The following is a 23483-nucleotide window of genomic DNA, read 5'->3' as shown; positions in this document are numbered from 1 at the left end:
TGGATAATTAGAGCAGAGTTTGGAACTAAGGGAAATTCCTGCAGAGGCTGGGGCCAGATGGCTGTTATTCTGAAATTCAAATGTTAGTGATAACAGCTAATTAATCTACCCCCCATACCCACCCCGCCTCTCAACAAATAGTTTTGACCTCTAAACCTGACTGAATATAAGAAAAACTATACTGATTTCGAGCGGATCCATATTTGGCTGTGCAAGGAAATAAGCTCCCTCAAAGTCTCTTTAGTTACTGATTTAAGGCAGCAGTAGGAAGCAAGACCCAAAGCTTCCAGTACAGTTATGACCATGAGGGATCTAGGAGTCACCCCTTTCTCTCTGGCACAGGTGGCTGTTCCCGGACCTCCTGTCCTCCTCCAAGCCCTGGGAAGGGGGGCCGTGCAGCAGGCCTAGAGTCTGTGAAGCCACTGTACATGATGACCCTGGGTCTGCTTGTCAAGTACCCAGACTCCGCACTAGGACAGCTCCGCATCGAGAGCACTCTGGATGGAAGTAGACTGTACATCACTGGGAACGGGGTCCTCTTCCAGCACGTTAAGTAAGGCCCTCCTCAGAGCACAGCTTGGTCCCACTCAGGCTGAGCTTTACCTTTCTTGAGGAACCAACCTGGGGCCCTGCCCATGAGCCAGAGATTGTGTCCTTGGGGACAAAATGATCATTTTAGCCACTCCCACTACCCACACCAGCACCACCAAATTTGGGCCTCGGAGGAGAGGCCTGGTGCCAAGGTATAAGGTTCCCAAGGTTCAAAGGTCTCACACTGTTTCATATTTCCATCCTCTGTGATCTATTGCTCTGGTTCTAGCCCTGTGCTAGGTCTGAGGTGACCAGGCCAATCACAACACTTAAGGTGCTGGATAGTCCCCCTCCTTCAAAGGTCCTCCCCACAACCCTTGGGAGGCTCACTGACACACAGAAAGAGCCAGGGGTGAGCCCCCCCAAGAAGCAAGGCAAGGCAGTCTTCCTGGAGGAGGTGATACCTGGCCTCTGCCTTGTGGGATGAGCTCAGAATGTTCCCATTAGTGCAGGGGCATGGATTCTAATCCTGTTTTTTTAATTAATCAATTCGTTAATTAATTAATTTATGGCTGCGTTGGGTCTTTGTTGCTGTGCACGGGCTTTCTCTAGTTGTGGCGAGAGGGGGCTACTCTTCGTTGCAGTACATGGGCTTCTCATTGCAGTGGCTTCTCTTGTTGTGGAGCACCTGCTCTACGCACGCGGGCCTCAGCAGTTGTGGTGCACGGGCTTCAGTAGTTGTGGCTCGTGGGCTCTAGAGCACAGGCTCAGTAGTTGTGATGCACGGGCTTAGTTGCTCCGCGACATGTGGGATCTTCCCGGAACAGGGCTCGAACCCATGTCCCCTGCATTGGCAGGCGGGTTCTTAACCACTGCACCACCAGGGAAGCCCCTAATCCTGTTTTTTTTTGTTTTTTTTTAGATATTTGCCATGTATTTCTTCTTAGGTCTTTTTTTTAAATTAATTAATTAATTTATATATATATATATATTTAACATCTTTATTGGGGTATAATTGCTTTACAATGGTGTGTTAGTTTCTGCTTTATAACAAAGTGAATCAGTTATACATATACATATGTTCCCATATCTCTTCCCTCTTGTATCTCCCTCCCTCCCACCCTCCCTATCCCACCCCTCCAGGCGGTCACAAAGCACCGAGCCGATATCCCTGTGCCATGCGGCTGCTTCCCACTAGCTATCTACCTTAAGTTTGTTAGTGTATATGTGTCCATGCCTCTCTCTCGCCCTGTCACAGCTCACCCTTCCCCCTCCCCATATCCTCAAGTCCGTTCTCCAGTAGGTCTGTGTCTTTATTCCTGTCTTACCCCTAGGTTCTTCATGACATTATTTTTTTTTCTTAAATTCCATATATATGTGTTAGCATACGGTATTTGTCTTTTTCTTTCTGACTTACTTCACTCTGTATGACAGACTCTAGGTCTATCCACCTCATTACAAATAGCTCAATTTCGTTTCTTTTTATGCCTGAGTAATATATATTTTTTCTTTTTGGCTGTGTTGGGTCTTCGTTTCTGTGCGAGGGCTTTCTCTAGCGGCGGCAAGCAGGGGCCACTCTTCATCGCAGTGCGCAGGCCTCTCACTATCGCGGCCTCTCTTGTTGCGGAGCACAGGCTCCAGACGCGCAGGCTCGGTAGTTGTGGCTCATGGGCCTAGTTGCTCCGCGGCATGTGGGATCTTCCCAGACCAGGGCTCGAACCCGTGTCCCCTGCATTGACAGGCAGATTCTCAACCACTGCGCCACCAGGGAAGCCCCCTAATCCTGTTTTATAGAAAGGTAAACAGGTTCAGAGTAGGGCAACTCTCTTAGGCTCACAAAATACACTGGTACCAAAACTAAAGATAGAAGTGGGTTTTCCTGAGCACCTGGGGAGAGGGTCAGCCAACCCCAAACACTGTCTTACCCCAAAACTGTCATTTGTGGCCCACACCATCCATTTCTCCCGGAGATGTCCCACCCCTGATGTCACAGGGCACAGAGGGCAAAGACAAGGGCCTTTGGAGGTGGGGGGTTTCCTGGGCATACAAGGTATCAGTAATCTCCCAAACTGTGACAGGCTGCCACATAGTGACTGAGATGTCTTGGGCAGATATTTATGGGGGCAAAAATGGAGTGACTGGGCCCTGGCCTGGATTCTGGAACCTGAGACAGGGCTTGGAGGCTTGCAATTAGTCAATTTAGAGGGTTTTGCTGAAATAGGTCAAGCTCAGCTGCAAAAGGGTGAGCGTATGTGTCCAAGTATACCCCACTATGAGACGTCATCAGAAACCAGTTAAGGAAATGATGTTAGTGGCCACAGGCTTGAGTTAGTGTAAGGGCAAGACATTCTAGACATGGAAGGTTGACAGGCTGTACTCCCTTGGGGTACAGTGCTGAAGCTCTCTGTGACAGACCTTTCCTCTGGGCAGGAACTGGCTGGGGACTTGCCGGCTGCCCCTGACTGAGACCATTTCTGAGGTGTACGAGCTCTGTGCCTTCCTGGACAAGAGGGACATCACCTATGAGCCAATGAAAGTGGCTCTGAAGACTCATCTGGAGCCGAGGACTCTGGCACCCATGGATGTGCTCAGTAAATAAAGAAGCTTCTCAGTTTGAATTCAACATCAGAGGAGGGTCTAGGGGATCACAGAGGAAAGATAAGGCTGGCTAGAACCAGGAACTGTAGATGGAACAGAAAAGGAAAGCTAGACTAACATCTGTGGGTTTCACCTAAAAGGAAACTTTCCTGTTAGGTGACCCCTCCCCACCCCAAGCCCACAGGTAGCCTCAAGTAGTCCAGGCTGAGCTGTGCAGACTGACCCAGTTGGGGGGCCACATGGGACCCCAAGGGCATGCCTGCTCTGGCTCTGGGAGCCGATGCTATGCCCATTTGGTCCTCGCAGCCATCCAGGGAAGAATGATCCCTGGGTCCATTTAACAAAAAAAGCAGAGGCTCAGGGAGGTAACTTGCTTATATTACTAGATCATGGTCAAGCTGGGATTTAAATCTGAGTCTAAAGCCAGTGTTGTTTCACCAGCTGCCTATAACTGTTTCCTAACAAAAAGTGTTTTAGATCAATTTATGCTATATTACTATCATTCAGCAACATTCAGTACTTATTTGAGCACCTACCATATACCAGGACAGTAGATAACACTAGAGGTACAGAAGAGAGCAAAACAGACCCAGTTTCTATCTTCATGAGGTTCACAATCTATATACCTCTTGGTTATATCATCTATTTATATACCCTTCATTCATTACAAAGCTCATTAGAAACTGGTTCTTAAGACAGAACAAAGCCTAAATCTAGTCACCCCAGGAAAAGGGTCATGAGTTCATCTTCCCAGAATAAAGCCCCATTCTCCAGACATGCCTCGAGGCTTGGTCTCTATAGAAGTGATAGTGATTTGATGAGACGCTGGCTCTATGATATTTGCCAAACCATAAGCACAAACATACAGAGGGACTCCTAGCTCCGGTCTGAGTGGCCATGTGGAAAATTACACACCCAGCCAGAAACCAGAAGCAGTTAGCAAGGTAGGTAGAAAGGTACATTAGCCAAGCTTTCTTGGGAGAGGTGGGCCAGGGGAAGAACAGCAGTGCCCTTGGGGTTGGTGGCCCTCCCCCAACCCAGAGTCACCAACTGACCCTCCAAGCTGCTATTGACACCCAGGAAACCATATGGTGAGCCACAGGGAAGGCCTGAGGAGCAGAAAAGGTTGATGTCAGGGATTTCTGCTGCTTCTCAGACTAGGCAACAGAATATGACTGATGAAGATATTGTGTCTTAACATGTAATGGACAAAATGCCCTACCTAATTTCCCTTTTGGCCACGTGATTTGTTCCCTCTCATTGGTTTCCTTAGATGAGGAGTGGACGGCAGAAATCACTGTGTATTCCCCTCAACAGATCGTCAAAGTTTATGTTGGAAGCCACTGGTATGCAACCACCTTGCAGACCCTGCTGAAGGTACTGCTGGCCCGAGGCTGCCCTCGTCTCCTTTTGGCTTCTGCGGCTGAGAAGATTCTGTCACCTGACCCATACACAGCCTTCAGCACCTGATTAAAACAAGGACCTTCCCTCTGCTCCATGGCCCAAAGTGCTTTTATTCTATGAGCAGCATTCTGGGAAGGCTTTAGGAGTTTGGGTAGGGATGAGGCCAGTCTGAGGGGCCTGGACTGAGCAGGACATAGGGTGAGGTTCCAGATGCCTCAAGAGAGTGGTCTAGGAGCCAGCAAAACTTGAAGCAGAGATGATGTGCTTCTCCCTAGATGCTCTGCTTCTCATTATGGCTCCTTGTGGCCAACAAGATAAGGAGATGGAAATCCCAAAGCCTCTGCTCTAGAATGGTTAGGAAATCGAAGAGAAGGCTGACCTGCCCCTTAATAAGGATGTAGCCCTTTAACAGACTAACAAGAGTCTGGTGTCCAACCCTTTGCAGTATCCAGAACTGCTGTCCAACCCTCAGAGAGTGTACTGGATCACATATGGACAGACCCTGCTGATCCACGGGGATGGCCAAATGTTTCGACACATTCTCAACTTCCTGAGACTTGGAAAACTATTTTTACCATCTGAATTTAAGTGAGTGAAGGAAGGAAATCATATAATGAAACGCCATCCCTCTTCAAGACGGAAATTTGAGTTTGTAGCCTTCAGGGAGATTATATTATTTCCAACATGTGAACTGCTGTTCAAGGCAGCAGCTCTGGAGGCTTATAACCCCACCCACACTCCCACCCCAGATGCCCAGTGCGACATCTTGTCATTTGCAGGGAATGGCCCCTCCTCTGCCAGGAGGTGGAGGAATACCACATCCCATCCCTCTCAGAAGCCCTTATCCAATGTGAGGCATACAAGTAAGGAAACTGCTCCTGACACCATGTTCTAAAGTTTGAACCTTTATATTCCTCTTGGGAATCCTGTCCTAAGTCTCACCTCCCAGTAGGACCTGTTCTCCTTAGAGTTAAGGGGGTGGAGCAGGCCCAGGATTGGGCAGGGACCTAAGCAAAACCCTTTAAAGCCCCTTCTCCCCTGCTGTCTAGAGTTAACTCCCAGCCAGAGGGCAGACCTGGTCAATGGACTAGTGGAAGCTTCTGCTTACTAACCAAACCCTCTTGGAGTCTGCAGGTCATGGATCCAGGAGAAAGAATCTGGAAATGAAGTTTTTCCCATCAGAAGGCTGCATGTGGTGACAGAAGGGCCAGGGTCACTGGTGGAGTTCAGTAGAGATGCCAAAGAAGTAAGTCCCAGCATTCTTTGGTTTGGTGTTATCCTGAAAGAGCACCAGCACAGGGCTCAGAGGGCAGACCGCTACTGAGGGGTATGGCAAATTGAAAGAGCCGGGCCTACATGGCCCCTGGCACAGTGACTGGTTTCTGAACCTGGAGGGAGACACCAGGAAATGCTGGCTGCCTGTGGCCTGGGATGCTGATAGGTCCCTTTGGTGTGTGAAAGGACCCTGGGCTGGTACCACCCCCACTCAGACTGAGCAAATATCAAATGTAAGACCCATGTGGGGGATGGGATTGTTCTGGGTAAGCAAGTGAAGTCTTAGAGACCCAGCTTATGAGATCTTGGGTAAGGCTTCGATGTGGAAGCACAAAATGCCCAGAGCTGCTGTGCCCTCCCTCTCCAGACCACAGCTTGCATACCTATGGAGTTCCAAGACTGCAGTGACAGGACTCCACGGAACAAGGCCAAGGGGACCCTGGCCAGGTCCAGCCAGATAGAGGAGGCTGAGCAGTACTTCCGGACAATCCAGGTGTCCCTATGCCGAGGTGCCAAGAGGGCGGGTAATCCCAGCACATACTCACACTGTCCTGGTCTATGTGCCAACCCTAGACACTGGGGGGCCCACCCTGAGAGTCCTCCCAAGAAGAAGTGTACCACAGTCAACCTCACACAGAAATCTGAAAGCAAAGACCCTCCTGTCACCCCCATGCAAAAACTCATCTCCCTGGTAAGGGAATGGGACATGGTCAATTGCAAACAATGGGAATTCCAGCCACTGCCAGGCCCCCCGAGCAGCTCCTTGGAGGAAGCCACCCTGAAGCTCCCCTCAGGAGGTGAGGCTGTTTCCCAGCCCAGCACCTCAGCTTCCTGGAAAGGCCATTACACAGCCTCAGAGAAGGACCCAGGCCCACAGGCAGGGGCTGGAGCTGGAACCAAAGACAAGGAGCCAGAGCCAACCTTTAAGCCATACTTCCCCATGAAAAGAGCTGTCACCTTGAAGGACTGGGGCAAGCAGAGCCCAAAGGAGAGAGGTGAGTCCTGTCCCATCCTTGACCTAATTCTCATTTACAACAGAGAAGGCAAACCTTGGCCAAGACCACAGAGCGAGTCAGTGATTAAGGGGGACTAGAGCTCTGCACTCACTGATGCCAAGCAGAAGACCCAGAAATGACAGGCACACTGGCATGACTTGAAGGCTTGAGAAACTACTTGAGGCATATGGGAGGAAGTGCCTATAAAGTGATAGGAGCACAGAGAAGGGTTGGGGGCTGAGGAGTCAGCAGGGGAAAGAAGGAGAAGCCTTGGGTGCTTGAGGAAACACAAGTCATGCGTCTAGCAGCTGGAGACCAGGCTTCACATGAAGTGATAAAGAGATAAGGCTGAAGACATAAGGAAATCAGGGCAGGTCTTGTGGGTCAGGTTCAGGACCTAGCAGTTTGTTCTGATCCTAAGGGGAGCGGACAGCCACTGAAGCATTCTAAACAAGGAAGCAAGCAGTCAGGTGTGCATTTAGAAAGTTTGTTCCAGGGCAGAGGAAATGCAGCAGCAGGAGGATACGTGTTAGAAATGCCAAGATCATTCTAGATGAAACAAGTTAGGCAGTTGGAAGAAGCAGGAAAGTATCAGGCCAAGGAGGGGGCAGGTTTCTGGTTTGGGTGATTGCAAGGGGGTGGATGGTTACTGAGGTAGGAAGGACAAGAGAAGTAGGACTTGGGGAAGATGACACATTGCATGTGAGGTACTGATGGACATCCAAGGGGAGAAGTCCAGAAGACAGGAGGGTATATGGGGACTGGGCTGAATAGACAGGTGTGTGTGTGGTGGGGAAGTGTGGAGCAGCCCAGGGAAGTGAGCTGAGAACTGCTATGACGGACTGTTTCCTCTGCACCTTCAAAGTCCTTCCTACAGTATTCTGTCATTTTCCCTTTTAGTGGCTCAGGCCCTGCTTGGAGGGGTCTCCTTGGGCCCCACCTGTGAGCCCCAAGTTGGTTTCTCAAGCATATTTTTTTTAATTTATTTTTGGCTGTGCTGGTCTTTGTTGCTGCACACGAGCTTTCTCTAGTCGTGGCAAGCTGGGGCTACTCTTAATTGCAGTGTGCAGGCTTTCTCATTGTGGTGGCTTCTCTTGTTGTGGAGCATGGGCTCTAGGACCATGGGCTTCAGGAGTTGCAGCACGCGGGCTCAGTAGTTGTGGCTTGAGGGCTCTAGAGCACAGACTCAGTAGTTGTGGCGCACAGGCTTAGCTGCTCCACAGCATGTGGGATTTTCCCGGAACAGGGATCGAACCCATGTCCCCTGCATGCGCAGGCGGATTCTTTTTTTTTTTTAAATAAATTTATTTATTTATTTTTGGCTGCGTTGGGTCTTTGTTACTGTGCACGGGCTTTCTCTAGTTGTAGTGAGCGGGGGCTACTCTTCATTGCAGTGGCTGGGCTTCTCATTGCGGTGGCTTCTGTTGTTGCGGAGCATGGGCTCTAGGTACGTGGGCTTCAGTAGTTGTGGCTCGAGGGCTCTAGAGCGCAGGCGGAGTAGTTGTGGCACGCGGGCTTAGTTGCTCTGCGGCACATGGGATCTTCCCAGAGCAGGAATCAAACCTGTGTCCCCTGCATTGGCAGGCAGATTCTTAACCACTGTGCCACCAGGGAAGTCCCTCAAGCGTATTCGTCAGAATGGATATGCATCAGCAACTCCCCACAAAACCTCCTCTCATAATTTTACTAAGATTTCCAGTCCCCAGCTGGGTTATTATCAGCTCTATTTACTACCAGTCCTAGTTCAACAGAGGATTTGGAAAGTTCCTTGGAGTTCTGAAATTCAGGATTTGGCTTGCAGTGATTCAAGGGCAATGTAGAGAGGAGAGCCAGAACATGCCCCTGCCAGCCCAGGGTACCACTTCTGAGAAGCTGGAGGCAAAGGCTCGTGACTGACTGTACTGGTCTGTTGCCAGAGGTCTCCTCCCTGCTTGGGCTCTGAGGTGGCTTAAGGAGGGCCCTCTCCCCGTGTTGTTTTCACAGAAAGTCCTGCCCCTGAGCAGTCTCTGCCTGAGGCCAGTGAGGTGGACAGCACAGGGGTCATCCTCAAAGTGACCCACCCCCCCGTGGTGGGTAGTGATGGCTCCTGCATGTTCTTTGAGGACAGCATCATCTATACCACACAGATGGACAACCTCACACACATGCCACCCACAGCCAGCCCCCAGCCCCGAGGTAAGGCTCTGGAGCCATGCCTGGCCCTGCACTTCCTTGCGGAGATGCCTGAGCCCTCACCCAGGGTACTTCAGGGATACAGTCTCCCTTGGAAGCCCTACACCTCTCCCTTACTCCGGGCTGGCTCTAAGGCTCTAGCCGTGGCAGATGTGGCCACATCCACTCTCTCTTCCACAGAGGTGACTTTCCTGAGTTTCTCTCTGTCCTGGGAAGAGATGTTTTACGCACAGAAATGTCACTGCTTCCTGACTGACATCATTCTGGATTCCATCAGGCAAAAGGACCCCAAAGCCATCACAGCCAAGGTGGTCTCCCTGGCCAACCGGCTGTGGGTATGTGTGATAGGCCTTAGGCCTTGTTCCTTCTCCACTTTCCCTTGCCTCCACGGTAAGTAGGCAAGGCAAGAGGAAGCAAGCCAAGATACAGGGTCAGGGGAGTAAGGGGAAGAGATCAGGGGCAGAAGGGCAGGGACAGGGAGACAGGGCAGCAGCATCTGGGCCAAGCCTTGGCCAAGAGGCAGTTTGAACTGATAATATCCTCTGACCTCTGCAGCTCCTGCAGGCCCAGGGAAGCCCCTGCTCTGCATCCCACTCTGAGGGGCTGGGAGCAAATGTGTGTCACACTGCTGCCCCCAGCCCTGCCTGACTGTGGGCTCTTCTGGCAGACCCTGAACATCAGCCCCAAGCAGTTTGTGGTGGACTTGCTGGCCATCACTGGCTTCAAGGATGACCGGTACACCCAGGAACATCTGTACAGCTGGGTGGAGGTGAGGGCCTCCTGCACCCCACTGGGAATGGCGACCCTCCAGATGCCTCAGATGGACACTGTCTTGCTGCATGAGGGCCAGGCCAGTGCTGCCCAGAAGGCAAGACAGGCAACTAGACCTCTAGTCTCTGGTCCCAGGGAGGGAGGAACAATGGATGAAATTAACCTGTCTAGAGTGGTCAAAAAGCAATATTCAGGCCACTGGTTTTTGTAGTTTTCCTCCCATTTTACCAATTTAGCCTTCATCACTAACAACCCTGACTATACTCAGGGAAGCACATTCTACGAGCTCAAGGTTTTGGGGTGCTGAAATCCGAGAAACTACTGGGAGTCAGATAGATGTTTTCAATGACTGATACCAACTTCACCTACTCAGCCATGATGTCAGTACTTTTGTACATTCCTTTTACACTTAAGCTGCTTTAAAGCAGTTTTTACAAAGAAAAGGAAAATGTTCAATAAGGGCAAAGGAATGACTCAGGTTTTTTGTTTTTTGATTCCTTAAAATAATTTTAGGATTCACATTTTTATTTTAACATTGTAGGTGAAAAAGATTTAGCTAATTTTTCATTAATCTGGCATTTCTGTAATCAAGTACATTACTATAACATCTTTCACTATAAACACAAAAGTGCCAAGTTACTATCCTCTGTCTAGTCTATTGAGTGGAAAGTGAAGTCAGCACCTACGACTAGAAAGTGGAAAACTAGTGGCAGGAAACATGCACTATTGGCCCTCTATTCATTCTGTTGTGTTCCCTGGTAGCCACTCGAAACCACAGGTCTGTGAGACGCCTTTAGGCAGAAGTGAGCTCAACAGCATCAAGTAGCCTTGCCTTGACCCTGCCCCCACCCAGATAGGAGGACCCCATCCACACAGCCAGGAAGTCAGGAATAAGACCAGCCTTTTCCTTCCAGCTCACGCTGCCTTTTGCCAGGAAATATGGCCGCTGTGTGGACCTGCTCATCCAGAGGGGCCTGTCGAGGTCTGTCTCTTACTCTCTCCTGAGCAAGTATTTACAAGATGGCTAAGGTGCCCAGAGAAGCTGCCCCACAAACACCCCATCCCATCGCCAAGGTTCATTTTAACCAGGGATGTCCCCAGAATGTGTGTGCCCGTCCAAGGGTGTGTTAGTTTATTTTTTATTATAAACAAAGAATAAATCACAAGTCAAGGGTCTGGACTCAGTCTCTGAGACACCAAAGACCTTACAACCAGTGAAATAATCTTAAACTGAAATCTATTCAAAAGCTTTGAATCAATATAACCAAACTGACCCAGGAAAGAAGGGCCTGGGCCTAGGGAGCCAGGGCAGGCAAGAGTAAGAGTCCAACAGGGATGAGCTTGGCTTTGAGACCAGGGGTTGGGAAGCAGTGGCTAGGAACCCACCTGTATTCCTACTGAGGGGTGGGGCAGCCCAGTCACTAGATGTCCCACCAGCCTACAGCATAGAAACAAACACCCACCCTCTGTTCTGGGTGGGAACAACTGGGGTGGGAGCTGGAGATGGGGAGAGAAAAAGGGGACATGAGGCCAGGGGCCCAGAATCAGGGTGCTCATTTAGGCTCTGCAACCAGCATCCCCTGGAGAGGTCCCTGCTGATCTGTCCAATGACACAGACATCAGAAAGGGTAGTCGACAGGGCTGTGCATGTGGGCTGGAAGTGACCCAGGTGCCACCCATGGCCTGGTCATAGCAGATCTTGAGAGAGGTGATGTTCCTTGGATCTAGCAACTCCTGGATCCACGGCCCACCTTCAAGCCCAGGCTCAGACCTGTGGTGCAAAGCTAGGCACGAACATGTATTTCCCTGGCTCGGGGTCCAGGTGGGGTCTCTGAGGAATGGCTCTGACCTACCACCCCCATTTCCACCTAAAAGCAAGGCAGCCATAGGCCCAGGCAGGGCTGAGAAAGGGCTGGTGGGTATAAGGCTAAATGGAACTCACATAGGACAAGTCCTCCAGGCCCCTGCCCAGGGCCTGCCCTGACACACAGCTGCTGTCCGAGCCACTGGAGCCACTGGCTGACGGGCACTGGGAGGAGACCTCTGAGTCCTCAGGAACTAATAAGGGAGACTGGGTGAGCTGTCAGCAGAGGAGGCCCAGACCCCAAGCCATGCCCTCCTGCCTCTGGCCAAGCCTAGACCTACTCAAAGATGGCTGGCTGCCCAGCTCAGCTTCAGTCTCCAGTACTGCTTCCTCTGGGAAGCCGGTGGAATACAGGGGCCAGCGGAAGCCCAGAACAGCTGGGTCTCTGTACAGATGCAGGTTGAGGGACCCCAGTACAGAGCAAGAAGCAGGATCTCCAGAAAGGGAGCTTGAGGCCCCCAGGTAAGGGCTGTCATAGTCAAATGGGGCCACAGCAATGGAGGCCCGAGAGCGAACTTCTGTATGAGAAAGAGGGTCACGTTGGGACAGGCCAGAGCCCAGGTGGGCCAAGGTCCTGAGGTGAGCGCAGGCTAGGGCTGACAGAGGTCCATGTTGCCACCTGTGCAGCTCTCCTCACCCCAACCCCCTGCAGCCTGCCTGCTACCTTGGCACTTCAGGATATAGTTGACGGTGCGGTCGTTGATAGCTTCTTTGCTGGGGGCGATGTCCTGGAAGGCCTTGTTCCCCACACCCAAGGACACCATCTCAGCCATGCGCACCTCTGGGTGGAGAGTGGACATCTGGACATGAGCCCAGCCCTTTATCACTCTTTCCCCTTATATTAGTCTCTCCTGTACACCCACAGCCTGCAGATTGTCCTGTGCACTGAGCCTTTCCCAACAATCCCATGAGGTGTCATAATTCTCTTCTTAAAGATGAGGCCTCTGACACTCAGAGGTTAATACTGTGTGCACAGTCTGAGACTGACTGCAGGACTGCCTGACTTTGGCGTTCTTTCCCCTGTGCTGGCTGCTGCTGAGGGACTTTTCCACCCTCCCAAGTATTTCCAGGTCCCTAGGCCCTCCTTGGGGCCCCTCTGGGACAATGTAAGCTCTCCAAGGAGGGGAGTGTGGGGTGAAATGGGGCAGGGACCCACCCTTGTTGTGGACAGCCTGCCTCCAGAGCAGGCGGGAGATGTCAGCTGTCCAAGCCTGCTTCGTGGCCAAGCTGGCAGCTTGTAGCACAAAGGTGTCCCTGGCCTTGCGACGGCGAAACCAGACCTCAAAGCGCAGGTTGCTATCCCCAGAGCACTCAGTGAGGCCAAGGTCTGCCATCTGTGTGGCCAGGAAAGGAGCTTAGTGAGGCACTGGGGGGTGCAGGGAGCAGAGGGAGGGGTTGAGTGGGCCTACCTTGAAGGAGCGCTTGTAGGCAAATGTGTCGATGCCTTTGGGTCCTCGGCGAGGCTTGCTGAAAAGCAACAGCTCCTCAAAGAGGAAAACACGACGCAGGGACTTGTGGCGCCCAGAGCACACCGTGAACTCATCCTGTCGGACCAACTGCCCCTGTTCCTTGAGGTTGACCTGCCAAGTTGGGGCCCAGTGGGTTCCCAGCCTCTTCTAACCCCCTCCCTTCACACCCACTGCCCCTGCCCACCACAGCCTGCGATGACTCACGTCACAGCCCTGGATGGCATCCATGGCTAGCAAGTCATTGCCGTGTCGCAGCTGGAAGCGCACGAGGCTCTGGGCAGCCCGCAGGGCACTCAGCTCTGGCACGGTTCCCCCGCAGGCCCGTGCCAGCTCTTGCAGCAGCAGTGTGTACTTGCTCATGCGCTGGATGGGCTTCAGCAGATAGGAGGCCAAGTCCAAGTGGTCCCCCAGTGCTTGCTGCTTGTCCTGCCAGGTGCGTAAGAGACCGTCAGGGAGCTTCAGGTTACCTGCTCCATCCCCCCCTCCCACTAGTCTCAGGCTCACCTACCCTGAAAAAGATGTGACCGTAGCTGGTCATCAGGGCATCGGAGCATGGTTTATTCTTGCTGTAGAGTGCGTACATCCCAAACTGCACCCTCTGCAAAGATACACAGCTTGCTCTGGTGCAAATGGGCCAGCATCCAAGGGCGCCAAACCACTCTCAGTTTGGGAGGATCAAAATGCCTAAAGGTCCCAAGGAGGCCTCCCCACACAGAGCCAATGTGCCCTGCTTTGAATGACGGGTGATCTGGCAAGAGACACTGTGTGGAGAGGGGCTTGCCCTCAGGCCCTCTGGGGAAGAAGTCCCGCATACAGCTTTGCTGCTCCCACAGCTCTGAGGGCAGTGCTCTAATCTCACCTCACCTCAGACTACACCTTCCCTTGCTCACTACACTATGCTACACTGACTTCTCTCTTCCTTGACCACTGGGCCTCTCTCCTGCCCAGGGCTTTGCACTTGATCTTTCCTCTGGGTGGAATGCTCTGACTGCAGCCCCTCCCTCTGGCCTTAGCTCAAACATCAGCTCCTCTAAGCGGCCTCTCTAATTGCTCTCTCTAAAGGGGATACCTCTGCCTTGCTGCTAACTCACAATCACCTATCTATCCCATTTTTCCCCCCAACCTCAACTATAACATGGAATTATCTTTTTTACTTTTATATCTCCTCTGCTAAACTAAGAGCACCCTGAAAAACAGGGACCGGTTGGTCCTGCTCATAGCTGTACCCATCACAGGGCCTGACCCCAAGCACGTGCCCAGTAGCTCTCTGTTGAATGTGGCAGAATCAGCCAGGGCCTGTACGGCCTGAGGAGCTTACATGGCGCAGGAAAGCATAGGCCACCCGGGGTGGGTGCTGGGTACAGGCCTCCAGCTCACGCAAGAAGAAATGGCGGTGGAAGTCCCGCAGCTTCTCCAGGTTGCCAAAGAGGTGGGCGCGCTGGCCACGGAGGCCCTGGGGCACATCAGGGCGATCCAGCTCGGGGAAATAGTTCTCCATGGTATAGTCAAGAGCACGGACATACTCCCGCTCTGTAGCCACCATCTCCGCCAGCACCAGATGGAGTCTACCAGGTAGGTGGAATCAGGACCCAAGACATCTGCCCTGCCACACTGCCCTCCCCGCCCTGCTCACTGCCTACCTGTTGGGACTCCTGGGTTCAGAGCCACCTGGCGGAGGCATGGTGGGGCATGACCCTGACTGGGCACCAACTCCAGCCTCTGGTCTGTGGCAGGCAGCCACAATGGCCTCATGGTGGCAATGGTGGGCAGATTCTCTGAGACTCAGTCCCAGATTCCGATCAAGGCTGTATGCCTTCCTCAGGGGAGGGGAAGGAGGTACAGCCAGTACCCGGCTGACACACAAGCTAGCTGTGCTACCTGTCAGTGATGGCTTCACAGCAGCTTCCAACTTCTGGTCCAGGGCCAGCCAGGTGTCCTGGCACCGCGCCCAGGCCCAGCGGCACTCCTGGCGGATACCCTCAGATCCCAGCCCTGTGGCTAGAGCCCACATCTTTCGGAAGTGGGCAGGAGGCAAGTCAGGATGCTTGGTCCAATGCAACTGCAGCCGTTGCAGCACAACCCCTGGGCGTTCCTGTTCCAGCTCTGCCAACACCCGCTGCCCCTCCTCAGCCCACATCAAGGCCTGCAACACCAAAGCCAGATAGGCATTGAGGAAGGATCCCACCAAGACTGCTGAGCCTTCTCCTCTACCTCCCCCCATCCCCACAGAATGTTGGCCCCAGGCTGCATCCTCAGTGGTAGGATTTTGGGGTCAGACTGAAGACAAGAAAAGAAAACAGGCAAGGTATACAACAAAGCCCAAGCTGTCGTAGAGCCGAGCAGCCGCCCCTCTGGCTTCACTGACCGCCTGGAGCCAGGGGTGGGACCCCTCACCCACCTGCCTGAAGAGCTGCAACAGCCTCTCAGCATCCGCCAGCCGCTGCCGCCGCTGGGCTAAAGCCCTACAGAAGTCAGTCAGCTGGGCTTGCAGGGTCAGAAAGCGGGCCCCAGCGGGGCCCAGTTCAGCCGCATCCCAGCCAACCAGTGGCTGCAGAAGTTTCTCCCCTCGCCTGACCTGCTCCTGGAGACAGAGACTGGGCTCACCAAGCCCGGGCCTGGTAGTGCAGCCCGCGAGCCCTGGTCTTTTCCACAGATGTCTACATGTCCTCATCAGTCACTTCTGTGAAGACCTTCCCTCCACCCCCAACCCATTCCCCTCTCTCTCCGTGCTCAATGAACAAGTAACTAAACTCACCTGGGCAATTCGGTCCAGGTCCCCAAAAGGGCCTTGGGCCTGAAGCAGCATGTCCAATGAGGGTTCCCTTGGCTCCTCAAGTGCTGGCCAACCCACCTGCTGTAACCACACTTCAATCTGGAGGAGTACAAAGAAAGAAAAGAGAGCTGCTGTGGGGTGGGGGAGATGCTTGAGACGAAAGGTGACGCCCACCTGGGCAGACAGTTCTCACCTGGTGCAGCTCCCCCTCCTGGGCCTCCAGCATCTGGACCAACTCCAGTGCTTGTACTCGCTGGTTACTCTGCAGGGTCAGTTGGTGCAGCAATCCATCCACACGACCATACAGCTCCTCAACCTCGTCCACTGCAGGCCTGGTGCATGGTACATGTCTTAACGCCCCTGCTGAGTGCCTAGCTCCACTCCACCCTGTCCTAGGACCACAATCCTGGCTGGTTCTGAGCCAGCCACTGAGTCCTTGGCATGGGATATGGTGGGCTGGGGAAAGATTTGGGCTTGCACCTACCTGTAGTCTGGGCTCAGGGTCACCTCTGGAACCTCCTGCTTCAGCCATGCCAGCTCCAAGGCTCCCTGGCACTGTAGCCATGCCAACTGAGGTGAGTCTAGCACATGCTGCATCAGGACCCGTGCCTGCTGCAGCAGCCGACCGACTTCCTGTGATTAAGGGCAACAAGCAGTGGAGGTGTGCATGGGAGAAGAGGAAGAAGATAGGGAGCATTGGGGGAGGTGCTGAAAGGAGACACTCACCCCAGACTCCATGGGCTGGGGCACAGCCTTCATGCTCTCAATGGCCCCCTGGAGCAGGGCACAAAGCACCTGGCAGCTCTGCTGTAGGGTTTCCAGACGCTGTGAGCAGAGGCAGGCATGACCAGGGCAGTGCACAGTGCTAGTCCCAGGCATCTTGGATCCCAGGCCACTGCACTGCTCAAGCCAGCCCAGGGGAGCCTCCTCTGCTGGCCAGATTGCCTGCCTACCCACCCTATGCCCCACCCAGTGCACTGACCATCCGGAAGCCCAGCCAGGCCTGGTGGCAGTAAGGCAGGCCTCCTCCTAGTGAAGTGGGCAACCCCGAGGTGGAGATGTGGGTCAGCAGGCTCTGATCAGAGGACAGCTGCTCTAACTGCAGAAAAAGAAGATGTAGTGGACTCAGGCCTGGTGGGGAAGTGCCCCACCTCCACCCTGGCCAAATGGCTCAGTCCCTACCTGCAGCCCTGAAGGCACCTCCTGAGGCATCTTTCCTATTAGCAGCACCTGGTGCACCGACCCTGGGGCTGCTTCCTGCAAGGAATCTGAGCTCAGCCCTGCTCCTAACCCTATAAAAAGGGTTGTGGGGGGGAAGAGGAGAGCTATAATCCTGTACTCACTTGCAGCTGGCTGAGCCCCCAGAAGAGGGAAGAGATTGGGGAACAAATTCGGGCGTCCACTAACACGGTCAGTCCCAGGGCCTGTACTTTGGGCCTAAAGGAGCAGGCTTTGGTTCAGTATCTGTTTCCACAACCCTGCCATCCCCTTGCTCAGGTTCTGTCCCCCAACCTCCACCCCGCAACCTGGGGATGCTTCGCAGGTAGAGCAGGAGGCGGATGAGTTCATGGCTGCTGCACTTGGGGTGAAGCCAGGCCAGGTTATGGGCACTCAGAAGCAGCACTGCCCTGCCTTCTACATCCCGAGTGCCTGTGCAGAGAAGGCAGTGAACACCTGCACAATCAAGTCACCCCACCTCTTCTGCCTCTAGTGTCTCCCAGTTACCTGGCAGGGCAGCCAGGCCACTGGCAAGCAGCTCCCAGGCGAGGTCTTGGGCCAGGAGGCAGTCAGTGGACTTAAGGAGCCTGGATCCGTTGGGGTCTTGGGAAGGAAAATGGCTTGGGTCTACATTGGGCCATTTACCCAGAGACCCCTACGTGAACTTGGGCTTTAGCCTAAGTAGAGTCAGAGGCCTCCCCACATCCAGGTACCCTCACTCCCTTCCAAGACTTTCCTTCCTTACCTGCCTCCAGTAGCTCTGATGATGTCTCAGATAAAAGATCCCCGAGGTTCACAGGGTCACTGTCCAACCCTTCAGGGTCCAAGCGGATTGGCATTGCCCTGCCTGAAACTGAGTCCCCTGCCAAGCCTCCTCCTTGGCTGTCATTCTCACCCTGTGCCAGACTAAGGTGGGAGAACATTGGGCATAGGAGGATCTCCATTCCAGAGGAGGCTGGTTCCTCCCGCTGGACTAAGGAACCTCCTAATACACCCCTCTGGCCATCCCCCGACCCATCTGCAACCTTCTGTCCTGGAGTTGACTGAAGCTCACCAGGCAGAGGGCTGCCCTGTAGCCCTTCCCCCTGGGCTGCCCCTGCTGGTGGGCTCGGAGGATTGGGGTCCTGCATCTGGAGAGCAGCTTCCCCCTCATCCCAGGCATCTCTGAAACTGCACACAGCAAACCTCCAGTCGGTGGCGTGGCCCTGGGAGGCTGACGACTCATCCCCATCCTCCAGGGGCCCTTCCATCACCCCTTCCTTAAGGGTGGGCCTACTCCCAGCAAGTGGCAGAGGAGCTAAGCCCTCGGTGTGAACTGAGGCCTCAGCTCATCCAGGAAACAGGTTGAAGATGGTCGGGTAGGGCTGAGCGGGCGATGCAGGTAGAAGGCACTAGGCCGTAGGAGGTGCCAGTCTTGGTGCTCGGCTGTGCCAGTCTTGGTGCTCGGCTCAGGGAACGCGGTCAGTGCCACAGTTCAGGCCTGAGGAGCGGGGAGAAGAGCCGGTGTCTCTCCCTCCAGCTCACGGCTCGCGGGTCCACGCTCACTTGGGCCTTCGCCGGGAGCGCCCCAAGCTCGAACGCTCACTTGCCGCCACGCTGGGCGGGCCTACGCAGGTGGGACGCTCACGGGGTGGGCGGAGCGTTGCCTCGTGCTCGCGCTCCCGTGGGCCCAGCCGACCCTGGCGCCCCCCTCCCCCCACCACCCGGGGACTCGCGCGTCCGCTCCCTCGCTCGCCCGCCCGCCCGCCGCGCTCACACCCGGGGTACGCGCCGAGGGGAACCCCGAACCCGGGAGGCCAGGCAGCCAGAGCCCTCGAACGTACCACACCGCCGCCTCGACGGCGGGTACAGCGCGGCGCCTGGCGTTGACGGGCGCCGCCTCCTGGCCGCGGGGGCGGGAACAACCGCGGCAGAGGACCGGGCGCCACGCCGCACCGCCTCCTGGGGGCCGGAGGACGCAGCCACAGCCCACCCGCCAGGCCCGACGGCAGCCGCCTGAGCCGGCCGGAAAGCGCGAAAACGCGGGCTCTCGCAGCGTCCCCGGCCCATCCACCCCCTCGTCCCCCGCGGGCCCGGACGCCTCAGCTTCACCGCCCTCCCCCGCGCCGCCGCCCAAGACCCCGCTGACTCTGACTTGGCTTCTCAGTTCGCCGGTTGGGGCAGCGACCAACGGCCTTCCCACCGCGCCTGCTCAGCGCGCCGGAAGCGCTCCTCCGCTGGGGAAGGCGGCGTAGGTGCGCGAGGGTGAGTGAGCAAGGGGTCCGCCTGGGGCTGAGGGAAGGGGCTTGCAGGGTGGCGGCGTAGGGGAGGGGGGCGCTTCTGCTCTTGAGTGCACGCAGGATGCGGGGAGCCCTACCACAGCCTCCCTCAGCAAGACAAGGAGCACTCGTTCCTGTCAGCTGGGAGAAGAAAAGTGTGGGCCCAGGGGCCCCTGAGGCCTCTAGGAAGACACCCTAAACCCAGGCCAGCTGCTTGGTGCTGCTGGCAGCCAATAGGGGTATCTTCATGGAGGGTGGGAGGGAGGGGCCCTTCCGTTGCAGACCCCATCTTCCTTCCAGTCCTCAGTCCCAGGCACCAAGAGCCAGGTTCTATTATCCCATGATGGGCTGCTGTTTGGGTTAGAGAGAAGGAGGAGGCAGGGAGGGGGCTCTGTGGTGGGAGCTGACCCAGACCTGCCAGGAATCCACCAATCCGCCAGGGCCAGCCCCACCACTCGCTTGCGCTTGCGTTCCTGCACTTCTTTCATATACACTGCCTCCCCAGCCCCACACCCCTCCCACAAAATCCCACCGAGGAGGCTGAGACTGAGGTCAGGATTCTGGAACCAGAGGACCAGCTCTGCTCTTCCACTTACCTGATGGGTGAGCTCCAGCAACTCAGTTGTCTTTGAGCCTCATCTTTCTCACCTGTAAAAGAAAAAAAAAGGAAGAAAAAAGAAAAGAAAGTCATTCTTTCCTCCTGGGACTGCCCCGAGAACTAGGAAAGATCCTGTATGTCGAAGGTCCCCTTGCTGCCAGCTCTTGGGCGGTGTTCGTGTCCTGCCCCTCATTTCATCCTCAGTTGGGGGACCCTGAACTGGTGAAAGTCACTTGGACAGTTGACCTGTGAGATCTCTCCCAGCTCTGAGGTGTGAAGTCCCTTTGGTGCATGTGGGCCTGCTGTACCATAACATGCTTAGGCCCTTGGTTCCTTGTGGGGAGAGGGCAGTGGGTGCAGTGGCTTCCCTGGCTCTAAGGTAGTCACCTCCTTCATGAGCCCAGGGAGGCTGCCAGAGGAGGGAACCTGGGCATCAGAAGCAGGCACAGAGGGAACAATAGCTATCCTCCCCTCCCCACCATCGCAGCTGCCACGTCAGCACCAAGTCCAGGTTCTCAGAGCAGCTGCCCAGGAGCCTTCTTCATGAGGGCATCTGGCTGTGAGTGAGGAGCCTTGGAGTTGTCCTGCTCCATCCCCAACCCCCAGCAGGCCCTCTCATCCCACCCTCCTCTAGCTTCAGTGAGCATCAGGACCAACCTTGGCTCCCTCCCCAGCTGTCCTAGAGCCGCCCCACTGAGTCACTGCCTCCAGCTCCCTCCCTCCCCTTCTGCTGCCCACTGTCTGCCCACCCCCACCCACCAGCCAGGCCCCCTGTGAGCCCTAAGAGCTGGTTGGACCTGCTGGCAGGCACATGTACCCCTCCAGTGCTAAGAGAGACCTCAAGCCACAGGCCATTAACTGACCCCAGCACCCCTGAGCGCAGGCAGACAGACTGATTCAGCAGCAGGGCCAGGCCTTGGTTTATTCACTGTACATAGAATGTATGCTGTAAGCTTTGCGAAGACAGAGACTGTGTTTTATCCACGTCTATACTTCTAGCACTTAGCACAGGGCCTGGAATAAATGTTGAGGGGTGCCTGAGACTGGTCGCACTACCCCTGTCCTCCTGAGGTTCCCCATTTATGAGCCAGGTGTAAACCAGAGTCGCAAATGGAGACAGATTCAGAGGCTCGGTCTGAAAGGGATGCAGAAGAGGCAAAGAGCTGCAGAATGCACAGCCCCAGGATGGCAAAGATACAGATAGAAATGGGGACAAACTGAGCCTAGTGGGGAGCACTGGGGGCTGAGCCTGGAGCCAGCCTGTGCCAATGACCACAGCAGGCTCTGTGGGCTGAGCTTGCAGGACTGAACAATGACTCATGGGGCCCATCTCTGTGGCTCTCCTGGCAGCAAAATCTACTCACAGCAGCCTTTTCCACTGAGATCATAAAATAGGGATAGGCCTCCCTCCCCTGCCCCTTCCCCAGCCTTCCCTCAGCTTTGCATTTCTTACCAACATGACTCAACCAAAAATGAAGTGGGAGCTCTGTGCCTCAAGGAGCCTAGTGATAAGAGATCCACAATCATTGCCCTCATTCCATCCCAAACCTTGCATACCCTTTTTAGTACTGCCCCAGACAGTTAAGTTGACAGATACACTAAACCCTCCAGATCTCTCTCACCTCTGGCCTGAATAACTCCAGACTCCTTAGTGTGGTCTTCAAGACCTTCTAGAGGCATCACAGCCTTCCTGACCAGCTCTTACACAGGCCTGGAAAACTCATCTGATCACAAGTCTTGTCTCAAACTGTCTCCTGTACCTGGTATGCCCATGTCCATCTCGCCAGGTCAAAATCCTTCCTCCTTCAAGGCACTGGAGGCCACTTCTGCCATCCTGCCTAGTCAGGTGGTGACTTGCTTGCTCTCCTGTATCCCAGGTGCCTGCCTCCTCCCGGCTGTGCTCACCTGCTTTCTTACCCTCAGTCTGCTCATCTCTGACCAACCCTATTTGCCTGGAAGTCCCCCCTTTCTTTTACCCAGCTCCAGGCCCAGGAGCCCCTCTGCACCCCCCTCCCCTACACCATCAGTTGTCTGATGATGGGGATTTTATTTCTAAACCTTTCTAATCTCGTAATTTTTGAAGGATGTGGTGTCTGGACCACCTTCCTCTGGAGACCTGGTTAAGATTACAAATGGCTGGGCTCCCGTAGACCTGCTGAGTCAGAACCTTTGGGGTAGGCCCAGGAATCTGTGTTTGACAAGCTCCCAGTGATACTGAGGTCTGAGAATGGCTGCCTGCCCTCTTCAGCACAAGCACCTTCACATCCCTGGGCTGCTGGAGGAGCCTCCCAACAGGTCTTCCATTTCTAGCCTTTCCTCCTACCAACCCTTCCTCCACGTGGGGTTTCACACATCCTCCACCTGGCACCAGCTACATTCGAGCTCCCTAATGCGCATCACTGCCCACACTCCCCAGATCATAATTCTCCAGGCTGGCTTTCTGCCACCTCCAAAACTCAGTGGGGTTACCCCACCCAAGCCTTTGTGTCCCTGGCTGGTCTGTCCCCAGCATATCACCCACTGCTCCTTGCTTTTCACCATGTGTGCTCCAGATATCTTTTATTCACGCTGCTCTTCCCACCTAGAATGCACCCATGCAATTTTGCCCATGTTGTCAGAGCCCCTCCACACACACACACACTCATGCTCCTCCCAAAGCCCTCCCAGATTTCCTCAAGGCCTCATATGTTCCTTGGCTTGTAATGTGACACCAATGATGACAAACATAATCCCTTACCATGGGCCAGGCTGTGTACTAGGTTTTTCCATTTCATCAGCTAATCCAGACAGCAACCTTATGAAGTAAGTATGATTGTTACCTCATTTTAGAGAGGAAGACACTGAGGCTCAGAGAGAATATGTGACATACCTAAGATAACATAGCCAGTGAGTGAGAGCTGGGACTAACCAGCTGGGCCTTAACACTGCCGACTATAAGCAGTGTGAGGGCAAAGCCTAAAAGTCACTCTTCCTTCTCTTCACACCTTCCCCAGGCGTGACACAGAAAAAATGTTGACTAAATTTGTAACCTTTGCAGTGTGTTGGGTCCTTCAGATCTGTAAAGATTACGCACAGGGTGGTGATTACCTAGGGCTAGGCAGAGGGTGAGGAGTGACGGCTGATGGTAGTTTCTTTTGGGGACAATGAAAACATTCTAAACTAAGGCTGTGGTGAGGGTTGCACAACTCTGTGAATATGTTAAAGACCACTGAACTGTACATTGTAAGTGGGTGAATTTTATGGTGTGTGTGTTAGGTGTCAATACAGATAGATACTTTTTTTTTTTTTTTTTAATTCTCCAGCACAGTGGAAATTGAATCTGGGTCTGCTGTTATCAGGGATTTCTGTCCCTAAATGTTTCTGGACCCCACGGTATCCAATTTGTGTCAGAAACACTCAAGGTAACCAGCTCCCTTGAGATTGTCCTCCCACCCGCCAGGTGCAGAACACTTCTGTTCATTTGTCCTACATCTCCCTCCAGGTGTTTAAGGAAGGCTTGTCCGGTCCCGGTGTGTGGTGGCTGCATCTTTGGGCACCTTGGCACCTGACCTCTGGGG

At 54.1% G+C, this 23483-nt stretch overlaps 2 protein-coding genes across 5 annotated transcripts in view; one reads left to right on the top strand and one right to left on the bottom strand.

Annotated features, from left to right (window-relative positions):
* Positions 1-10912, top strand: part of KCTD19 (potassium channel tetramerization domain containing 19) — a 32254-nt gene extending 21342 nt beyond the window's left edge. The window contains exons 6-16 of the mRNA XM_070044244.1: positions 343-553; positions 2962-3122; positions 4403-4506; positions 4979-5121; positions 5313-5396; positions 5668-5779; positions 6176-6803; positions 8787-8978; positions 9156-9310; positions 9643-9744; positions 10661-10912. Of these exons, the coding sequence (XP_069900345.1) occupies positions 343-553; positions 2962-3122; positions 4403-4506; positions 4979-5121; positions 5313-5396; positions 5668-5779; positions 6176-6803; positions 8787-8978; positions 9156-9310; positions 9643-9744; positions 10661-10774 (2006 nt within the window). The 3' untranslated portion in view covers positions 10775-10912. The remainder of the gene's footprint in view (positions 1-342; positions 554-2961; positions 3123-4402; positions 4507-4978; positions 5122-5312; positions 5397-5667; positions 5780-6175; positions 6804-8786; positions 8979-9155; positions 9311-9642; positions 9745-10660) is intronic.
* PLEKHG4 (pleckstrin homology and RhoGEF domain containing G4) lies at positions 10673-18779 on the bottom strand. Of its 4 annotated transcripts, none has more exons than XM_060289283.1 (21): positions 17816-18779; positions 17578-17673; positions 17379-17502; positions 17196-17289; positions 17035-17109; positions 16835-16951; positions 16579-16677; positions 16337-16485; positions 16046-16184; positions 15835-15951; positions 15478-15660; positions 14720-15222; positions 14398-14644; positions 13588-13677; positions 13284-13505; positions 13020-13190; positions 12767-12944; positions 12275-12391; positions 11892-12128; positions 11689-11804; positions 10673-11517 (listed from the first exon to the last, which is right to left on the bottom strand). In XM_060289283.1, the coding sequence occupies exons 1-21, from the start codon at positions 18318-18320 to the stop codon at positions 11512-11514; spliced, it is 3585 nt and encodes a 1194-aa protein (XP_060145266.1). In that variant the 5' UTR covers positions 18321-18779; the 3' UTR covers positions 10673-11511. The 4 variants fall into 4 exon arrangements, with proteins under 4 accessions (XP_060145266.1, XP_060145267.1, XP_060145268.1 ...); XM_060289284.1 differs by having other exon boundaries at positions 10673-11804; positions 17816-17976; positions 18125-18251; XM_060289286.1 differs by lacking the exons at positions 10673-11517; positions 11689-11804; positions 12767-12944 and having other exon boundaries at positions 12015-12128.
* Between the last annotated feature and the right edge of the window lie 4704 nt (positions 18780-23483).

This window comes from Globicephala melas, chromosome 19, assembly GCF_963455315.2.
Source record: "Globicephala melas chromosome 19, mGloMel1.2, whole genome shotgun sequence".
NCBI lineage: Eukaryota > Metazoa > Chordata > Mammalia > Artiodactyla > Delphinidae > Globicephala > Globicephala melas.
Note: the sequence above shows the minus strand (reverse complement) of the source record. Positions and strands in the feature narration are given on the sequence as shown.

Excerpts from the sequence above, each read along its gene's own strand:
- PLEKHG4 (XM_060289283.1), bottom strand. The coding sequence starts at position 18,320 with ATGGAAGGGCCCCTGGAGGATGGGGATGAGTCGTCAGCCTCCCAGGGC. Across the intron at positions 16,952-17,034 it reads AGGTGCCTTCAGGGCTGCAG|TTAGAGCAGCTGTCCTCTGA; the intron begins GTAGGGACTGAG and ends CTTTTTCTGCAG. Across the intron at positions 13,506-13,587 it reads ACGGTCACATCTTTTTCAGG|GACAAGCAGCAAGCACTGGG; the intron begins GTAGGTGAGCCT and ends CGCACCTGGCAG.